We start from the raw sequence: 17,902 nt of genomic DNA, 5'->3' as shown, positions 1-17,902 counted from the left end.
AAAAATTGGTGAAATCACATTGATAAACTCATATTGGCGAAAAGACCAACTTAATGGTTAAAAGATGTTTGTTATGGTACTAATAAAAGGATTGACACTTGCAGAATATGGGTGACTTAGTCCAAAATAAAGAACAACTGGGGCAAGTTCTGTGGCTGAGCATTTTACATACATCGTTACTAGAAGCACCAACACATCTGGAAAAAATAATTACTTGTAATTTAGTGTGAATGAGGGCCCTGTTATTTTTCCAGGAGTGAAGTAAAGAAACACGAGGTCCCTAAGTATCCTCATGGGGGAAATGGCCTCTTTGGTGAAGAATATTCAAGCCTGACTCGGTTTTATCAGCAAGTCGCCAAACACATTATGGCCTTTCCTAGGTGGGGTCACATGGGAGGGGAGGTTCAGCTGATGAACATGTGCCATGAACTTCTGCCCTGTGCACAGCTAGTTGTGTAATAGTAGCTGCTTCGGGGTAGAGGGAGTTCTTTTTTTTTTTTTTTTTTAATTTGGTACACTCTGCAAATGTTCTGTTAACATTCATTGTTTTCGATTGTGGGACTAATCTTTCAAGATGTAACTCTGTTTTCATCATTGTTAATTATTTCTGAGAACTTTTCTCCATATTTTGTGACAGTAAAATCAAAGTCTGCAGTTTCTAGAATCAGAGAGTTTATGATATGTAGGAGAGAGTTATGTGGCATGGAATGGAGGACAAACCTTAAATGTCTATATTTATGTATGAAATAGGATTGCTAAAGTCCATTGGTAACAGTACCCATTTTGGTGAACAAGTCTACTTATCTTCAGGATTTTGATCTAGATTCCAAAATTCGTGCTGAGATTGGCAGGAAAACAGCTAATAAAATTCAACGAGTGGAAAAGGAATTGGCTTGGGAAAAGGAGAAACACCAGCTTGGTCTAAAGAAGCTACAGAATAGGTAGGATCCATATTTCCTTCAAGTCAAGATGTTTATGAACAGATATTTGAATAAAGTAGTTTCCAGTGGTTTTATGGAAGTGGTCAAATAGTTGGTCTCCTATAGTACCTACTAATGCCTAAAACTCTGGTAATTCTCTCGTCACTGCTGCTATCTCCCTGAGCTCGTTCCTTTCTCGTTTAAATATGCAAAATTTTTACAAACCAAATTATGTCATATGTATTTGTTTTTGGTTTTTGACAAATTATTTATTTTATATTTAATTAACACAGTATGTATGTGTGCATGCTCAGTCGAGCGTAACTCTTTGCAACCCCATGGACTATAGTCCGCTGGCCCAGGCAAGTATACTGGAAGGGGTTGCTATTCCCTTCTGTAGGGGATCTTCCCAACCCAGGGATCAAACTCACGTCTCCTGCATTGAAGACAGATTCTTTACCACTAAATCACCCAGGAAGCATCAAAAATAAAATAGAGGCAAAGGACTTGTAATGAAAGATGACAACTTCCTATCTGATTCCTCTCATGCATTAATATGACTTCCCAGAGGAGACTGCTTTTTCTTTCTGCCTTTTTTAGATATAATTTACATACATAAATGCTTAAATCTCAATACATTTTTGTAGATACATAAACACAAATATCCACCACCTAGAGTAAGAACATTTGTAGCACTCCAGAAAGTTCCCTTGTGTCTTCCTCCCAGTATTTACTCTCTAGAGATGAATGTTTATCACCATAGGTTAGTTGTGTCTGTGAACTTTCATATATATGTAAAGCTTCAGTATGAACTCTCTTGTATCTGGCTTTTTTATGCAGTATCATGCCTAAGATTATCCATGTTGATGCAGGTAGCAGTTTTCATTACTTTGAAATATTCTATTCAATGGTTATACTACAATTTATTCATCTGTTTAACTGCTGATGGATATTTGAGTTTTTTCTATTTTTGGCTACAGCGAGTAATACTGTTATGAACATTCTTGTGTATATGCCTTTTGGTTGACATAAGCAGTTTTTTTTTCCCTCTAGATTTATCTATTTGTGGCTGTGCTGGATCTTACTGTGTGCAGGCTTTCTCCAGCTCCAATGAGCAGGCTTCCGTGGTGGCTCAGTGGTAAAGAATCTGCCTGCCAGTGCAGGGGACACAGGTTCAATTGCTGATCCAGGAAGATCCCACATGCTGCGGGACAACTAAGCCCTGTGCCACTATTGCTGAAACAGCACTCTAGGGGCTGAGACCTGCAAGTATTGTGCTTACATGCCGCAGCTACTGAGGCCTCCATGCCTAGACCCATGCTTAGCACTTATTTCAGTTTGCTTGTTGATATAGCACTCCAAACCTTCTGTCTTTATATGGAATTCTCTCTGTCTCTTCAGATATATTTCCTCTGTGCTCGTCCAAATTTCCTCTTTTTATAAGGATACCAGTCATGTTGGATGAGGATCCACCCTAATGATCTCATTTTAACTTGATTACCTCTGTCAAGACTTTATTTTCAGATAAGGTCATATTCTGAGCCACCTGGGATGGTTAGGACTTCAACATATTCTTTTTAGGTGACACAGTTCAACCTGTAACACTCATGCTTGCCATCACTGGGCAGTGTCAGATCTTTGCATTTCAGTTATTCTGTGGTAGTGTGTCAGTGTGATTTAAATTGACATTTCCTGGATGAGTGACAATTTTCACTCCCATTTCAAATACTTATTGATTACTTGTATATTCTCTTTCATTAGATGTTTGTTCAAGTCTTTTGCTCATTTAAAACTTGGGTTGTGGTAGTCATATTCTGGATGAGACTTTTGTCATATATGTGACACATGTATATAGTGACATATCTGTGCATGCGTGTATACATGCATGCATGTAAAATATCTTGCTCTACGCTGTAGCTTGTCTTTTCATCCTTATTATAGTGTCTTTTTGAACAGAAGTTTTTAATTTTGACAAAGTTCAGTTTACTGGTGTTTTTCTTTTCACTTTATCAACAGTTTCACCAACTTCAAAAAAAAAAGTTTATTTGGTTGTGCCGCATCTTAGTTGCAGCATGTGGGATCTAGTTCTCTGGCCAGGGATCAAATCTGAGCCCTCTGCATTGGGAGTGTGAAGTCTTAGCTACTGGGCCACCAGGAAAGTCCCTATATTTTCACTAACTTTTTATGGTTAGTGCTTTTATGGTGATTAAGGATTCTTGGCCTTTTTCCAGTTTGTGAAATAATCCTCCATTTTCTTCTAGAAGCTCTACTGTTTCGCCGTTTTCTGTCTTGGATAATTTTTGTGGGTGCTGTAAGAGAGATCAAGTGTCTTTTGTCTCTGTATTGATATCCAGTTGACCTACTATCCTTTGCTGATAGGTACATTCTTTCCTCACTAGATTGTAGTGATGCTTTTTTCAAAAGTCAGGTAACCATTATGTTGAATCTATAAATCAACTTAGATGCAACCGAGATTTTAAAGGAATGATTACATACATAAATTAAATTAAATCCTAAAGTTAAAAGATGAGGAAATGTGAACTGCTGCCAAAAAATAGCAACAATGAAATTGATGAAGAACTTTTAAAAGATAAATCTCTGTAGGCTATAAGAGGAAGGTAAACCAGAAAGTAGTATGAATTCCTGAGCTTAATGTTTTTGTAGAGAAAATAGGGTAATATATGATATACATTTATCATCTCCCCATCTATTATCTATCATAACTATATGAAATATGTATTATTTTGTATATGTACTATATGAGATAATAGGAAAATGAATTGCACTTCCTCAGAGTTTAATATGATCCACTTACCATAAACTGCAGTCTGTTTGAAAATTTTGACTCTTCTACATACTAGCAAAACCATGGTATGTTGTTAATAATGAGATGTTTAGTATTCTCATGAGAAAATTCTACTTTAAGAGCTATTCAACTTCCACTACATCCTTGTTGGTATATACATGGTTGAATTTTGGACTCAACATGATATAATGGTATTGTTTATCAGTATGTACATTGTGATCTTATTTTATTGTGTAATAATTGTGTAGCATGATTGAAATGGTGACCATTACAAGTACTTATTTTCCCCCAGATTTCGTGATTCATTGGAAAACGATATTATTGTAGTTCATGCCATTCAGAGTGATCACAAGATATCCTCCTATAGGCTTGTGAAACCCTCTAAGTACTCCAAAACCAAACGGGCAAGTCAATCAGAGAGAAGACCAAGCAAATTTGAGAGGTTTGAAAAAGAAGGAACTGGAAGAAAGGATAGCCAGAGAGATACAGGTAACATAAATGACAAGAAGGCTTTTGAGTCTATATTTATCAAAATTTCAAAATTGAATTCTCTTTTTGTGAGCAGAACCTTTTGATTCCCAGTCATGTGACTAAGGGTGGATAAGAGCACCAAGTACTACTGATTTCTTGCTTCCCTTGTCCACCTGTTCTTAAATCTAGGATTTTCCCAGATGCTAGTTTTCCTAGGAAGTGTATGTTCCCAGACTCCTGGGCCCCACTCTAGATTGTAGGGCTAGAACACAACTCACACTCTTTTCCAAGGACATAAACAGAATGAAGAGCTGAGAATACAGGTGTGAAAATAAATCTCTAATCCCTGCCTCCTGTGACTGCCCACAGGGTGACTGGGGTGAGAAGAAGCAAGACAGGAATTCTGGGAACAGATGTGGAGAGCCTAATCAAGGGTAAAGGGCACTGCAGCCTGGCCAGATGTAGGCTAGAGCCCATGATTCAGTACTGACATTATTACTGTTTCACACTCTTCATTGAGAAACATTTAATGGCTTCTTTCTGCTTCTAGGATAACTTCTGAAACCCTTATCACATATTTAATCCTTCTGCAACATATCTCTATTTTATCCCCAATAGTGTCTTCTCATACTGCTTGATTGGCACATTTAGCTTATTGTCCTGCTTGCTGCTTCCTAATTATGTCTGAAACGTCCACATGCAGGTTCCTAATGAAGTGACCAATTCACTCCTCTCCTCTCTGAATTCTACCATTTTGGGGGGATCCAGATCAAATTATACTTTTATTTTTTATTGATGTATAGTTGATTTACAGTGTGTGTTAGTTTCAGGTGTACAGCAAAGTGATTGTTCACACACACACACACACACACGCATATGTTCGTTAATCAGATTCTTTTCCCTTGTAGGTTATTACAAAGGTTGAGGATAGTACCTGTGCTATGCAGTGGGTCTTTGTTGGTTATTTATTTTATATATACGAAATACACTTTAATTATCAAATCTTTCTGTGGCCACCCAGGGCATATTTAACTTATTTTTCCACAGTACCATAAATTTGAAATATGAAATAAAATGGTAACCATGCATATTATTTAACATTTTTCATGTATATCTAAAGTGTTATCTCTATGTAGCTTGAACAAAAATTGAGTAATTCCTCTAGTAGGTACTTATAACTGATAAAACCAATAGTATTATTTTAATTAATTGTTACTGAAGTATAATTGACCTACAGAACTGTGTTAGTTCCAGGTTACAGTATAGTGATTCCATATTTCTATACAGCACAAAATGATCACCATGGTAGGTCTAGTTATTATCTGTTACCATACAAAGTTATTACTACATTATTGACTGTTTCCTGTGGTGTCCATTTCATCCCCCTGGCTCATTTATTTTGTAAGTGGAAGTTTGCACCTCTTAATCTCCCTCACCTATTTCATCCTTCGACCCCTTCCTCTCTGGCAACCAGCTATTTGTTTTCTGTATTATGAGTCTATTTCTGTTTTGTTATGTTTATTCATTTGTTTTGATTTTTTAGGCTCCACATATAAGAGAAATCATACAGTATTTGTTTTTCTTGTCTTATTTCAGTCAGCGCAACACTCTCTAGGTCATCCATGTTGTCACAAATGAAAATATTTTATTCTTTTTTTATGACTGAGTAATGTTCTATTGTGTGTGTATACCTCGTATTCTTTATCCATTCACCTATCAATGAACACTTAGTTTGCTTCTATATCTTGGCTGTTGTAAATCATACTGCAATGAACATAAGGGTGCGTATATCTTTTTGTGTTAGTGGAACTTTTTCCCTTGGAAAAATACCCAAAAGTGGAATCCTGGATCATCATATGGTAGTTCTGTTTTTAATTCTTGAGGAATCTCCTGCACCAACTTAGATTCCTACCAACAGTACACAAGTGTTCCTTTTTCTCTGTCTCCTCACCAACACTTGTTATTTGTCATCATTTTGATAATAGCCATTCTGGCAGGTATAAGGTGTTATCTCATTGTGGTTTTGATTTGCATTTCCCTCATGACTGGGCTTCCCTGGTGACTTAGACGGTAAAGAATCTGCCTGCAATGCAGGAGACCCGGGTTCAGTCCCTGGGTTGAGAAGATCCTCTGGAGGAGGAAATGAAATAATACTCCAGTATTATTGCCTGGAAAATCCCATGGACAGAGAAGCCTGACAGGCTACAGTCCATGGGATCGCAAAGAGTCGGACAAAGCTGAATGACTAACACCCTCCCTGATGACTAGTAATGTTGAACATCTTTTCATGTGTCTGTGATAAAGCCATTAATTTTAAGTTCTAGATTTGTGCGTTTCTGACCAGTTTTTAAATTGGCTGCAGACCACTACAGTTGATATATATCACCTCAAATTACACATCAAATATGACTCACTTGCTGTTTTCTTCCTCCATCATCATGTTACAGAACTCTTTCCCAGCTTCCCAGTATCTACCACTAGTCTGTTATTCATGATCATGTTCTTTACTTCTTTAATATATGTCTTATGTCACCAGTTTTTTAAAAAATAAATTTCTAAGGAGTAAAAATTGTGATTTATATCTCTTTATTTTGGTGTTCTAAAGTACTTATTGCTAAGTCATTTCAGTCGTGTCCGACTCTGTGCGACCCCATAGACAGCAACCCACCAGGCTCCCCGTCCCTGGGATTCTCAGGCAAGAACACTGGAGTGGGTTGCCATTTCCTTCTCCAATGCATGAAAGTGAAAAGTGAAAGGGAAGTCGCTCAGTTGTGTCCAACCCTCAGCGACCCCATGGACTGCAGCCTTCCAGGCTCCTCCATCCATGGGATTTTCCAGGCAAGAGTACTGGAGTGGGGTGCCATTGCCTTCTCCGAAAGTACTTATGGTGGGGTTTAATTCATAGTGATTGCTTAATATACACCATAACTATGGATTCGGTATATTCTTGGATTTTTAAAATGTGGCAGATTGAAAACAATATTTGAGTTTTGCTTGATATTCCATAAAGATTGAAAACAATTGTTGGCTCTCTGTATAGGTGGAAGTATTAGTGTGCCAGAAGAATCAGTCATAGAGAAAGGGAAGAAATTTCGGCCTAAAACCCTAAGTGAAATTATGGTGGAAAATCAAATTGAGAAAACAAGGAAACTTATATTAAAAGCTGAAAGGGCCCAAATGAAGATTCAGCAACGAAAAAAAGAATGGGAGGAACTGTAAGTTTTTTTTTAATCTGAAATTGCACCACAGACTCAGAATTATGCTTTTGCTTTACGATTGAATTTGATTCTATACCTAGAATAAAGTAGAAAAGTTAGAGTTTATTTTTATGTTTATGGCTGTGTTTTCGGTTTTTCTGATAGGTACAAAAGTAAACCTGATGATGACTATGAAGATCCCAAAGATGTTCAGGCCATCAAAGAGGCCCAGTTATTTATGGGAGACTTTAATTTGAAGACAGCTGCAGACTATAAGATACCTGAACACATGAGAATAAATGCTGCCAAGAAGGAGGAGGAACTGGGATACCTAGACTCTATGGTACTTACCCGTAGTTTTTATGACAATGAGACATTCCTTTTTTTAAAAAAAAATTCTGCTAAGACCACCCATTTTGTTATCTGATCCATAAAGATATATAATCTTGGAAAAGGCCTGCATCATTTTCCTAGAGTAATGCCCATTTTTACACATGAGGAAATTGAGTCCTAAAGATAAGAGATTTATCCATGATTATTAACATCACAGAACCAGTGTTCAAATTAGTTTTTTGGTTCAATACCAGTTTCATGGGTGAAAGCAATATATTTTATGGACTTTGAACCTCTGAAATTCAAACACATCCTTATTGGATATTGTTTTTGGCTGCTGTGGACTACCAGAAACTTAGGAAAAGAGGCTACTGTGGTTAGCCTTTGTTTGAAGGACTTGCAGACTTTGTAGATGACTCAATACTAAACAATTAATATATTCCATTTTGATTCTCTCTGCATTCTTTCAAACTGCTTCTAGTCATCCTGATCTCTCATATCTGTTTTTGTACTAAAGTTTCCTCTCCCTGTCATAGTAATTACTTACTTTGAATTGACAAGTGACTTTTCACATTCAGAGGCTCAAAAGGCATCTGAGCTAATATTTTGAGGAGACTTTTGAATATGGTCACCTAGTATGACTCTGCACATTGCGCATTTCAAGGCATCACATTGGAAAGAGTGCCAAGTCATACCACAGATATGATACATTTGAATATTTTATAATTTTCTGAAAAATGGAAGTAAAGTATATTGAGGAAGGAGTGTCTCTTTCAATTTCACCGAAGATGCTGTACTTACCAGCATCAAATATTCAATAGCCACAGGTAAATTTTCATAGCTCATAACTATATTTTTCTGATCAAATGGACATTTTTAACATTTTATTAGTGACTGTTTGGATTGTTTTTCTAGCTGTTTGTCTAAGGAAATTCCTGTTTCCACTATCGTGTGTCATCCTTTCTTATAGAGAAATGTTTTTTCAACCACAATTTGCCAGTCAGCCAACCTGAAATGTCATGGTCCAGCTAGAGGTGATGGACAGGTGTGATGGACAGGTGTGATGTCCTGAACTGAACTGCACTATACTGAAATCTATTTTATTAAAGTAATAGCATTAAATAATGTAGAATACACTAGTGCACAGGTCAGAAGATCAGAGTTCTCTTCCACTTAATCTCTGCCATTTAGTAGTTCTATAAACTTGGCTAGTCATGTAAAGCTCCCAAAGCCTCAGTTGTGTTGTCTATTAAAAACAAATAGTATTTCTACCAATGAACAACAATAAGACAAGACATGTCTAGTCTTCTTTAGAGAGTTAATGAGCAGTCATTCTTTTTTAAAAAAATTAATTTATTTTTTATTGAAATATGATTGCTTTGTAAGTCATTCTTATCATGGTTAAATTCAAAGTCATTGAAAAGTATCAAGCATTTTATTTATTAAAAAAATTTTTTGGTGGCACCAGACATGTGCCATGCCATGCCATGCCATAGACATGGCATATTGGATCTTAATTCTCCGACCAGGAATCTAACCCACACCCCCTGCCTTGGAAGCGTGGAGTCTTAACCACTGGACCACCAGGGGAGTCCCTCCTCAAACATGTTAGAAATGGTATATTATACACCCCCCTCCCTGTGGCTAGTATTTAGTTTGTGAGATATTTGGAAAACTAGAAAAAGAAGCTTGGTATGTAAATAGGGCTCCTCAAAGACATCGGCCTTACAGGCATCAGGCTGGTTTGGGTTTGTTCTTCTCAGCTTAATTTCAATCCTCCAGGTACTTCAGATGTGGCCCCAACTCACCCAAGGGCTGGATTTTGACTTTAAATCTTAATGCTTTAAAGGTTTATTCTTAAGTATGTAAAACATGTCCTCTATTTTATTGCAATAGCTTGTAAATACATTGTAAGTTTTATAAGACTACTTGAAGAAGTGCCTTTTGATGTTTAATTTTTGTTAACCTGAATATTTATGCAAAGTTACTCTTAATAGCTTTGGGGCCATCTGATTGCCTAACTGCACACAGGAGTAGGGCTGCATGTGATTATAGGCTCTGGTAAACACATTTAAGAAAGACAGACTGGGGAGGGGACTGGCGGCGAGGAAGCACCTGTGGCACCAGGGAGCGGAAGCAGGGGTGTAGCCTGGCTTAGATAAATGGAGAAGGAACCAAGGAAGAATCCAGGAATGTCTTGGTGTGGCGTGATACTGAAATTCAGAATCATGACCTTGCCTGCACAAGGAGTTACAGACATTACGTGGCCAAAATACAGAATCAAAACAGGTTAAATTGTAGTTTGATACTAGGTGGATACCCCTGAGTCTAAGCCCATGGGACCTGAGTTAGGATGTTACTCGTGTGTTCCTAACTAAAGGATGACCTTCCCCCTCCTGGGATCTGGCTGAGTACAGGGCTCAAGAAGGACTTCTGTGAGTAGTGGGACGAGGACAGGGGAACTCAGCCTGATAAGCCAGTTGGGGGACACCAGAGGTCATATCCAGACTGTCTCCCCCTTATGGAGAGATGAAATAGGGAAAAGCCTAACCATCAGAGAAAATAACCTGGTAGTGAATAGGAATGATCAGAAAGATTTTTTTCTCAAATTTTTCTAGGCATACCAGTCAAGGGACAAAAATCAAGTCATGTTTCAGACTGCCCTTTGTGGCTGAGTTGTCATTTCACTTCCCTCCTGTTCCTTTTCTCAGGCCTATTCAAAGAAAATGCACATGAACAAGAGCATCGTCTCTCTTCGAGACCTTAAGGTGGCTGTCATCGAGGAAATACAGTGTCTGGTCCAAGAACTGAAGAACATTCAGTCGACTCTTCCCGTATTTAAGCACCTGCCCATTCCCCAGGTCCCTCAGATATACCCAGAAGAAGTTCCAGAAAAGAGATTTCAGTATGATGATGAAACCCTCCTAGCTTTTAAGCAACAGCAGGTGAAAAGTCAGGTTGAAAAGGCCCACCAGGTGGGACAGACAGCATTGGCAGGCTCAGCTGGAGGCTTCCTCAGACTCTCTTCTGGAAAGGAGCGGGATTTAACGACACGTGATTCATTGTCTAGAGCATCAAAAGCATCAGCATTCAGTCTGGACCTTCCAAAGTTCACAGAATTTGAAAAAGCAGATCCAACTGACGTGGAGCTGGAGATTATGAAGAGGGAGGAGATCAAACACGTGTACATGCAACAGTATTTGATCAGACGGGTAAGAAATGCGACTGCTTATTTAAAGCTGAAAGACGGAAGAGCTAGATCTAGATTCTTACTTATTTTTAACTTCTCTACATTAACCTCTTCCTAAACTCTGACCAGTCAACTCACTGATAGTTTGGCTTCCCTCCCCATCCCTGGACTTGTGAAAATCATTCTGTTCTGCCCAGAACTTTGGAGCTTATCAACTTTTTGAAAAGCTAGGAATCAAGGGCAAATCCATGTTAATTGGTATCTAAAGTCACGCTAAGGAAGTGATGGAGCAGCTTTCAGATGATGGCTGGAGCATGATTTAAAACCTTCCAGTGAAAGTGAGGCACCATCTGCCTTTCACCCCTGATCTTTCTCTAATGTATGGTTTGCCCTGTTAGTGGGAGTGTTCAGAATCATGGAATAGCAAATATTTTTATTTCTAGGAAAATCAGGACCAGGTTGGGGCCAGTTGCGTGCAGGAGGTGCTCTGAATAGGGGAGGAAAAAGTCCTTTCTGGGATGGAAAGCTCCCTCCTGCCAGCTGTACAGAGTCGCCTTGCTCAGTGTGTCTTTCTGGCCACACTCTGAAGGCACCCCTGTTACCCTGCCCCCAGCCTTACTCATCACCATTATGTCTACTTCTTCCAGTCCTGTTTTCTCAGTCTTCCTGTTTCTCCCCACTCACTTCCCTCCTTCTGAGTTTCATCTGTGCATTTTTCTTTGCTATTTCCTTCTGCCTGCAATGACTTCCTTTCAAAGTTGCCATCTTTTAAAACTCAGCTCACTTCCAGACTCGCTCCATAATCTTCTGCCTTCACTACATACTCTCGTTTCTTCTAAACTCCATTTGCACTTAAATCAGCACCTCATGCTTTATACTTATTTTTCCTGCTGTTTTGTATTGTTAGTTTTGTCTTATAATTTAGATTATACAATTTTTAATTGAGGTATAGTTGATATACAATGTTATATGTTGCTGCTGCTGCTGCTGCTGCTGCTGCTGCTAAGTCGCTTCAGTCATGTCCGACTCTGTGCGACCCCATAGATGGCAGCCCACCAGGCTCCCCAGTCCCTGGGATTCTCCAGGCAAGAACACTGGAGTGGGTTGCCATTTCCTTTTCCAATGCGGGAAAGTGAAAAGTGAAAGTGAAGTCGCTCAGTCGTGTCGGACTCTCAGCGACCCCATGGACTGCAGCCTACCAGGCTCCTCCATCCATGGGATTTTCCAGGCAAGAGGACTGGAATGGGGTGCCATTGCCTTCTCCGATGTTATATGTTACAGATGTATAATAAAGTGATTCACAGTTTTTAAAATTATACTCCATTTGTAGTTACTATAAAATATGGTGCACAATAATCACTGTAGCTTGTTTTATACCTAATAGTTTATACCTATTAATGTACCCTTATATTGCCCCTCTCTTCTTTCCTCTCCCAGCTTGTAACCGCTACATTGTTGTCTATATTTGTTTCCTTTTTGTTATGTTCACTCGTTTGCTTATTTTTTTTTTAGATTCCACATATTACTGCTAACATATAATATTTGTCTTTCTCTGACTGACTTATTTCACTAATCATAATATTCCCCGGGTCCATCCATGTCATTGCAAATGGAAAAATTTCATTCTTTTATATGGCTGAGTAGTATTACATTTCACATATGTATGCATCACATTTGATTTTTCTATTCATCTGTTTATGGACACTTAGGTTGCTTCCCAAGTGTTGCTTCCTTAGGTTGTATTTTGAGAGACCTCCCTCTCCACATTCTTGATAATATTTGTTATTTGTGTATGTATGTGTGTGTGTTTGATGATAGCCATTCTATGAGATGTGAGGTGATTATCTCACTGTGGTTTTGATTTGCATTTTCCTAGTGATTAGCAATATTGAGCATTTTTTCATGTGCCTATTGGCCACCTGCATTTCTTCTTTGGAAAAATGTCTATTCAGGTCTTCTGCCTATTTTTAAATCATTTTTTTGATGTTGAATTGTATGAGTTGTTTATACATGTTGGATATTAACCCCTTATCAGTCATATCATTTGCCAGTATTTTCTCCCATTCAATAGGTTGTATTTTCTTTCTTTCTTTCTTTTTTTTTTTTTGGTGATTTCCTTTGCTATCTTAAAGCTTTTAAGCTTAATTAGATTTGTCTATTTTTGTTTTTGTTTGCTGTAAGAGACAGAGCCAAAAAAAAATATATTGCTGTGATTTAATTTACGTCAAACAGTGTTCTACTTATGTTTTCCTCCAAGAATTTTATGGTTTCCAGTCTTACGTTTAGGTCTTTAATCCATTTTGAGTTTATTTTTGTGTATGGTGTTATAGAACTGTCCCATTTTCCCAGTATCACTTATTGAAGGGACTTCTCTCCATTGTATGTTCTTGTCTCCTTTGTCACTGATTAATTGACCGTATGTGCCTGAGTTTATTTCTGCGCTCTCTGTTCCCTTTCATTGATTGATGTGTCTGTATTTGTGCCAGTATCATACTGTTTGATCATTACAACTTTGTAGTATGACCTTGAAGTCAGGGAGTATGATTCCTCCAGCTCTGTTTTCTTTCTCAAGATTGTTTTGGCTATTTGGGGTCTTTTGTATTTCCATACAAATTAAAAAAAAAATTGTTCTGTTTCCGTGAAAATTGCCATTGGTATTTTGATAGGGATTGCATTGAATCTATAGGTTGCTTTAGATAGTATAGTATTTTAACAATGCTGATTCTTTCTATCCAAGAGCATAGTATATTTTTCCATCTGTTCCTGTGGTCTTCAGTTTCTTTCATCAGTTTCTTAGAGTTTTCTGAGTATAGGTCTTTTACCTCCCTAGGTAGATTTATTTCTAGGTATTTTGTTCATTTTGAGGTGATGGTAAATGAGATTGTTTCCTTAATTTCTCTTTCTGATAATTAATTTTTAGTATATAGAAATGCAAAAGATTTCTATATATTAACTTTATATCCTGCAACTTTACTAAATTCATTGATGAGCTCTAGTAGTTGTCTGGTGGTGTCTTTAGGATTTTCTGTGTATATGTCATCTGCAAACAGTAATAGTTTTGCTTCTTCTTTTTCAATTTGGATTCCTTTTATTTCTTGTATGACTGCTGTGGCTAGGATTTCCAATATTCTGTGGGATAAAAGTTGCAATAATGTGTATCCTTGTCTTGTTCCTGATCTTAGAGGAAATGCTTTCAGTTTTTCACCTTTTGAGTATGATATTAGCTATGGATTTGTCATATTATGACTTTTATTATGTTGAGCTATGTTCTCTCTCTGCCCCCTTTCTAAAAAGTTTTTATCATAAATAGATGTTAAATTTTGTCAAAAGTTTTTCTGCAGCGAGATAATCATGTGGCTTTTATTTTTCAGTTTGTTAATGTGGTGCAACACACTGATTTGTGTCTATTGAATTATCCTTGCATCCTTGGGATAAATCTCACTGATCATAATGTATGATTATTTAAGGTACTGTTGGGATCAGTTTGCTAATATTTTGTTAAGGACTTTTGCATCTATGTTCATCAGTGATATTGGGCTGTAATGCTCTTTTTTGCATGATATATTTGTCTGGTTTTAGTATCAGGATAATACTGGCCTTATAGAATGAGTTTGGAAGTGTTCCTTCATCTGCAATTTTTGGGGATAGTTTTAGGATGGTTGTTAACTCTCCTTTAAATGTTTGGTAGAATTCCCCTGTGAAGCTATCCAGTCTGATTTAACTTCATTACTGGTAATTGGTCTGTTCATTGCTGTGGTCTCAGTTGTACTGCTTTTTCATTTCTGATTTTATTGACTTAGGCCACCTCCCATTTTTTTCTTGATGAATTTGGATTAAGGTTTGTCAGTTTTATCTTTTCAAAGACCAGCCTTAGTTTTATTGATTTTTTTTTTCCTCTAGTCTCTATTTCGTTAGATCATACAGTTCTTGAGGGAAGGGCCACATATACTTCTGATTCCTTTGAAGCGTCTAGGACAATTCTAGACATATAGTAGGTATTATGTAAAAAGTTTTGATTGATTTAACTAGTTATTAATTTAACAAATATTTATTGGCCATTCTATGTGTAGAAACAGTGTAAGTTAGGTAGTAGGGATGCAACAATTCCCAAGCCAGATATGTACTCTATCTTCATAAAGCTTACAGGTATGAAGTATAGTGAGAATAAAACAAGCATAACCCTTACAACCTTGGACACCTATGTGGTATAGTTGCAGAATGGTGTTGCACTAAAGACAATATAGTCCTGTCTCCAAAGAAGCTTAAAAATAATTCAGATTCATTAAGCCAGCATTAAAGCGGAACCCACTTAGTCTACGGTCAATCATTAAAAGTTTAATTTTTCTTTTCCTTGGTTTGTTTTTTGTTTCTGTTTTTTAGCTCTCTGAAATGCTTTAGCAGTTTCACTGCCCCAGACCCACAGATGTCTTCCTGCTTCTCAGCCTTAGGTTGAACCCACACTCACTATAGGCGTTACATAGTCAAGGCTTCCTATGTACAGCCTAATGACAAACATGGAATGGTGTGTATTCTTCCTGTTGTACTAGTTTCTTTAAGAGAATCTGCCCCTTGGGGCTGTCTTTTGCTTTCTTAATCTTCTTTGGGATGGGACAAGGGAGAAGCTGTGTCAAAATCAAAGTAAAACTGAGGATTTAAGATCATTTGAAATGGCAGTGGGATAAAGTCTAGACCAGGCCCTGAGTTACTTGAGTTCTTATCTGTAACAAATTAGTTTTGGTCTCAAGGAAATCATTTTTAGTCTTAATTTCTTCATCTATAAATAAACTAAGAAAAGAAGATTGAATAAATTTCTTATGGTTCCGCAATTATGTTTATCTATTTAAAAATATTTGCTGTTCCATAAGTTTGAAATTTTTGAAAATAAGGCGAGGGAAGTAAAAAATTTTTAGTGCTTACTGTGTGAAGGACAGTGTAGAGATACTGTGGGGACGGAGTGGAGACAAATACTAACAGTATCCATGAAGAGCTCGTAGTCTCCAATTTAAACAAAGATTTAATCAAGATTTGTTATAAAACTCTGATTTAAAGTAGGAAGGACATTCTTGATCAATGGGTTAATCAATGATGAAGAAATAGCTAGAAGGACTGCAACTTCTTCAAGACTTCCTACCACTTAATAAATTTAATTTATATTCATTTAATACCATTGATGAATTTATGTGACTACATACATACACATGTGCCTACTCACCCACCTTTATAATTTTCCACCAAAATAAGGGCAGAATAAACAAATGCTTTTACCCAAACAAATCAGTATTGTTGGGTAGTTTTAAAGATGCACTTATCTGTTTTAAGCTTCTAACATACCCTCATATCTTTTTGCACCTCAGATCAAAGAACTGATTGTCACCTTTGATGCAGAACTCCGTCTCCTGAGACATCAGAAACTGAAGTTAGATACTCAGATGAAATTATCTGACCTGCACCATGTCACATTATTTCAAGAAATGCTTCTCCTAAAGAACTTTGAAAAACAGGAGAACATACTTCAAGAGCGTGTTAATTCATTAGACAAAGAGGAACAGGACATGCAAGTATGAACGGTCGAAAGATTGCTAACTGGCTACAGCCTTAGTTATGGAGGGGACTCGATTCTTCTTTTCTTCTTCTTAATTTCCCCCCTTGTTCTAGTCTACATCTCTTTCTTGTCTTCTCTTCATCCTCCTCCTTCCTGTTATTCCTGTTTGCTCTCTATTTTTGGTAACCTTGCTCAGGGAACAGTGAATCATAATTTTTAATGAATTTGATCTGATATCTTATAAAGTAGGAGAATTAATTTTTCAAAAGTGACCCTTATGTTTTGTTTACCCTGGCTTTAAAATTATTTTTGTTGTTAGTAGCTATCATGTGAAGTTGAGTTTTGATTATATATTATCATTATGAATGAACATATGTGGAAAAGGAGTTGGTAAATTTCTTAAATACAATAGCTACTTTCAGAGTAATACATAATTGACTAGCACAGGAAATTTTCTTTATTATATATATTAATATGTAAATTTAAGGAGATTAATTATACCTTCTCTCTTTGTCATGAAGGAAGAAGGAGTCTATTACATAATGCATGCACAATAGTGATGTCAGTTTGTAGATATATCTGCTTCACTAAGAGCAAATTTGCCTTTTTGTTTTCAGTATCTTGTGTTGATATGAAAGAGAGTCTTTTTTGAGAGCACATACAGAAAAATATTAGCTGACATTCACATATAAGTAAAAATTTTAAATTAATTTAGTTTTTTGAGGAAGTTAAACATCAAAAAAATCTATCTTATCTGATTCTGACCTTAATTGATTTTTACAAAAGAATTCTAAATTTTAACCAAATGAATGACTCTGCAAACATCAGCAATGTAAACTTCTATTAAGAAGATTTAAAAATGTTTGTAGGCTGTAACCTTGCACTGTAATGTACATTATTCTCTGATCCTGGTTTATCAGGAAATATTTTATTTATCATTTGTTCATATTCTTTTCCATTTAGTGGAAAATAAATGAAACTCTTAAAGAGATGGAAGAGAAAAAGAATGAAGTAGCCAAGCTCCAAGACCAAGAAAAAGCACTCTATTCTGGTTTCCAAACAGCGCTTGGAGAAAACAATAAATTTGCTAATTTCCTTATGAAGGTACTAAAGAAGAGGATTAAGCGGGTGAAGAAAAAAGAGGTCGAAGGAGATGTCGGTTTGTATTTCTTTCCTATATATGATTCTATTTTTTCTCATTAGCATGAAATAGAGAAATAACTAAGGGACATATTACACACTTTTTCTTTTTTTTTTCCCTACAACATAGACAGTGTAGAGGCATGTGGGGTTACAGAGGAGAGGAGAGAAACCTTTAGGTCTCTGACCATCAGAAGTGTGTGTGCATATGCCATGAGATAGCACAGGGTAGTTTCATTTAACAAGCACTTCTTTCCATGTTTACTTGACACCTGTGTATCTTTGATAAAATTTCTCGTCCTG

General features: G+C 36.9%; 1 protein-coding gene across 5 annotated transcripts in view; it reads left to right on the top strand.

Moving 5' to 3' along the window:
- The window catches only part of CFAP44 (cilia and flagella associated protein 44), a 115,336-nt gene that overhangs the window by 64,324 nt on the left and 33,110 nt on the right, over nucleotides 1-17,902 (top strand). For 4 of the 5 annotated variants that reach the window (XR_011463975.1, XM_070369334.1, XM_005903368.3 and 1 more), the window contains 7 exons: nucleotides 811-941; nucleotides 4,019-4,215; nucleotides 7,238-7,412; nucleotides 7,560-7,737; nucleotides 10,439-10,939; nucleotides 16,272-16,475; nucleotides 17,423-17,618. Coding sequence is in view for 4 of the 5 variants with exons in the window: in XM_070369334.1 (XP_070225435.1) it covers nucleotides 811-941; nucleotides 4,019-4,215; nucleotides 7,238-7,412; nucleotides 7,560-7,737; nucleotides 10,439-10,939; nucleotides 16,272-16,475; nucleotides 17,423-17,618 (1,582 nt within the window). In the remaining variant the exon portion in view is untranslated. The remainder of the gene's footprint in view (nucleotides 1-810; nucleotides 942-4,018; nucleotides 4,216-7,237; nucleotides 7,413-7,559; nucleotides 7,738-10,438; nucleotides 10,940-16,271; nucleotides 16,476-17,422; nucleotides 17,619-17,902) is intronic. The other variant, XM_070369338.1, reaches the window with a different exon arrangement.

This window comes from Bos mutus, chromosome 1, assembly GCF_027580195.1.
Source record: "Bos mutus isolate GX-2022 chromosome 1, NWIPB_WYAK_1.1, whole genome shotgun sequence".
NCBI lineage: Eukaryota > Metazoa > Chordata > Mammalia > Artiodactyla > Bovidae > Bos > Bos mutus.
Note: the sequence above shows the minus strand (reverse complement) of the source record. Positions and strands in the feature narration are given on the sequence as shown.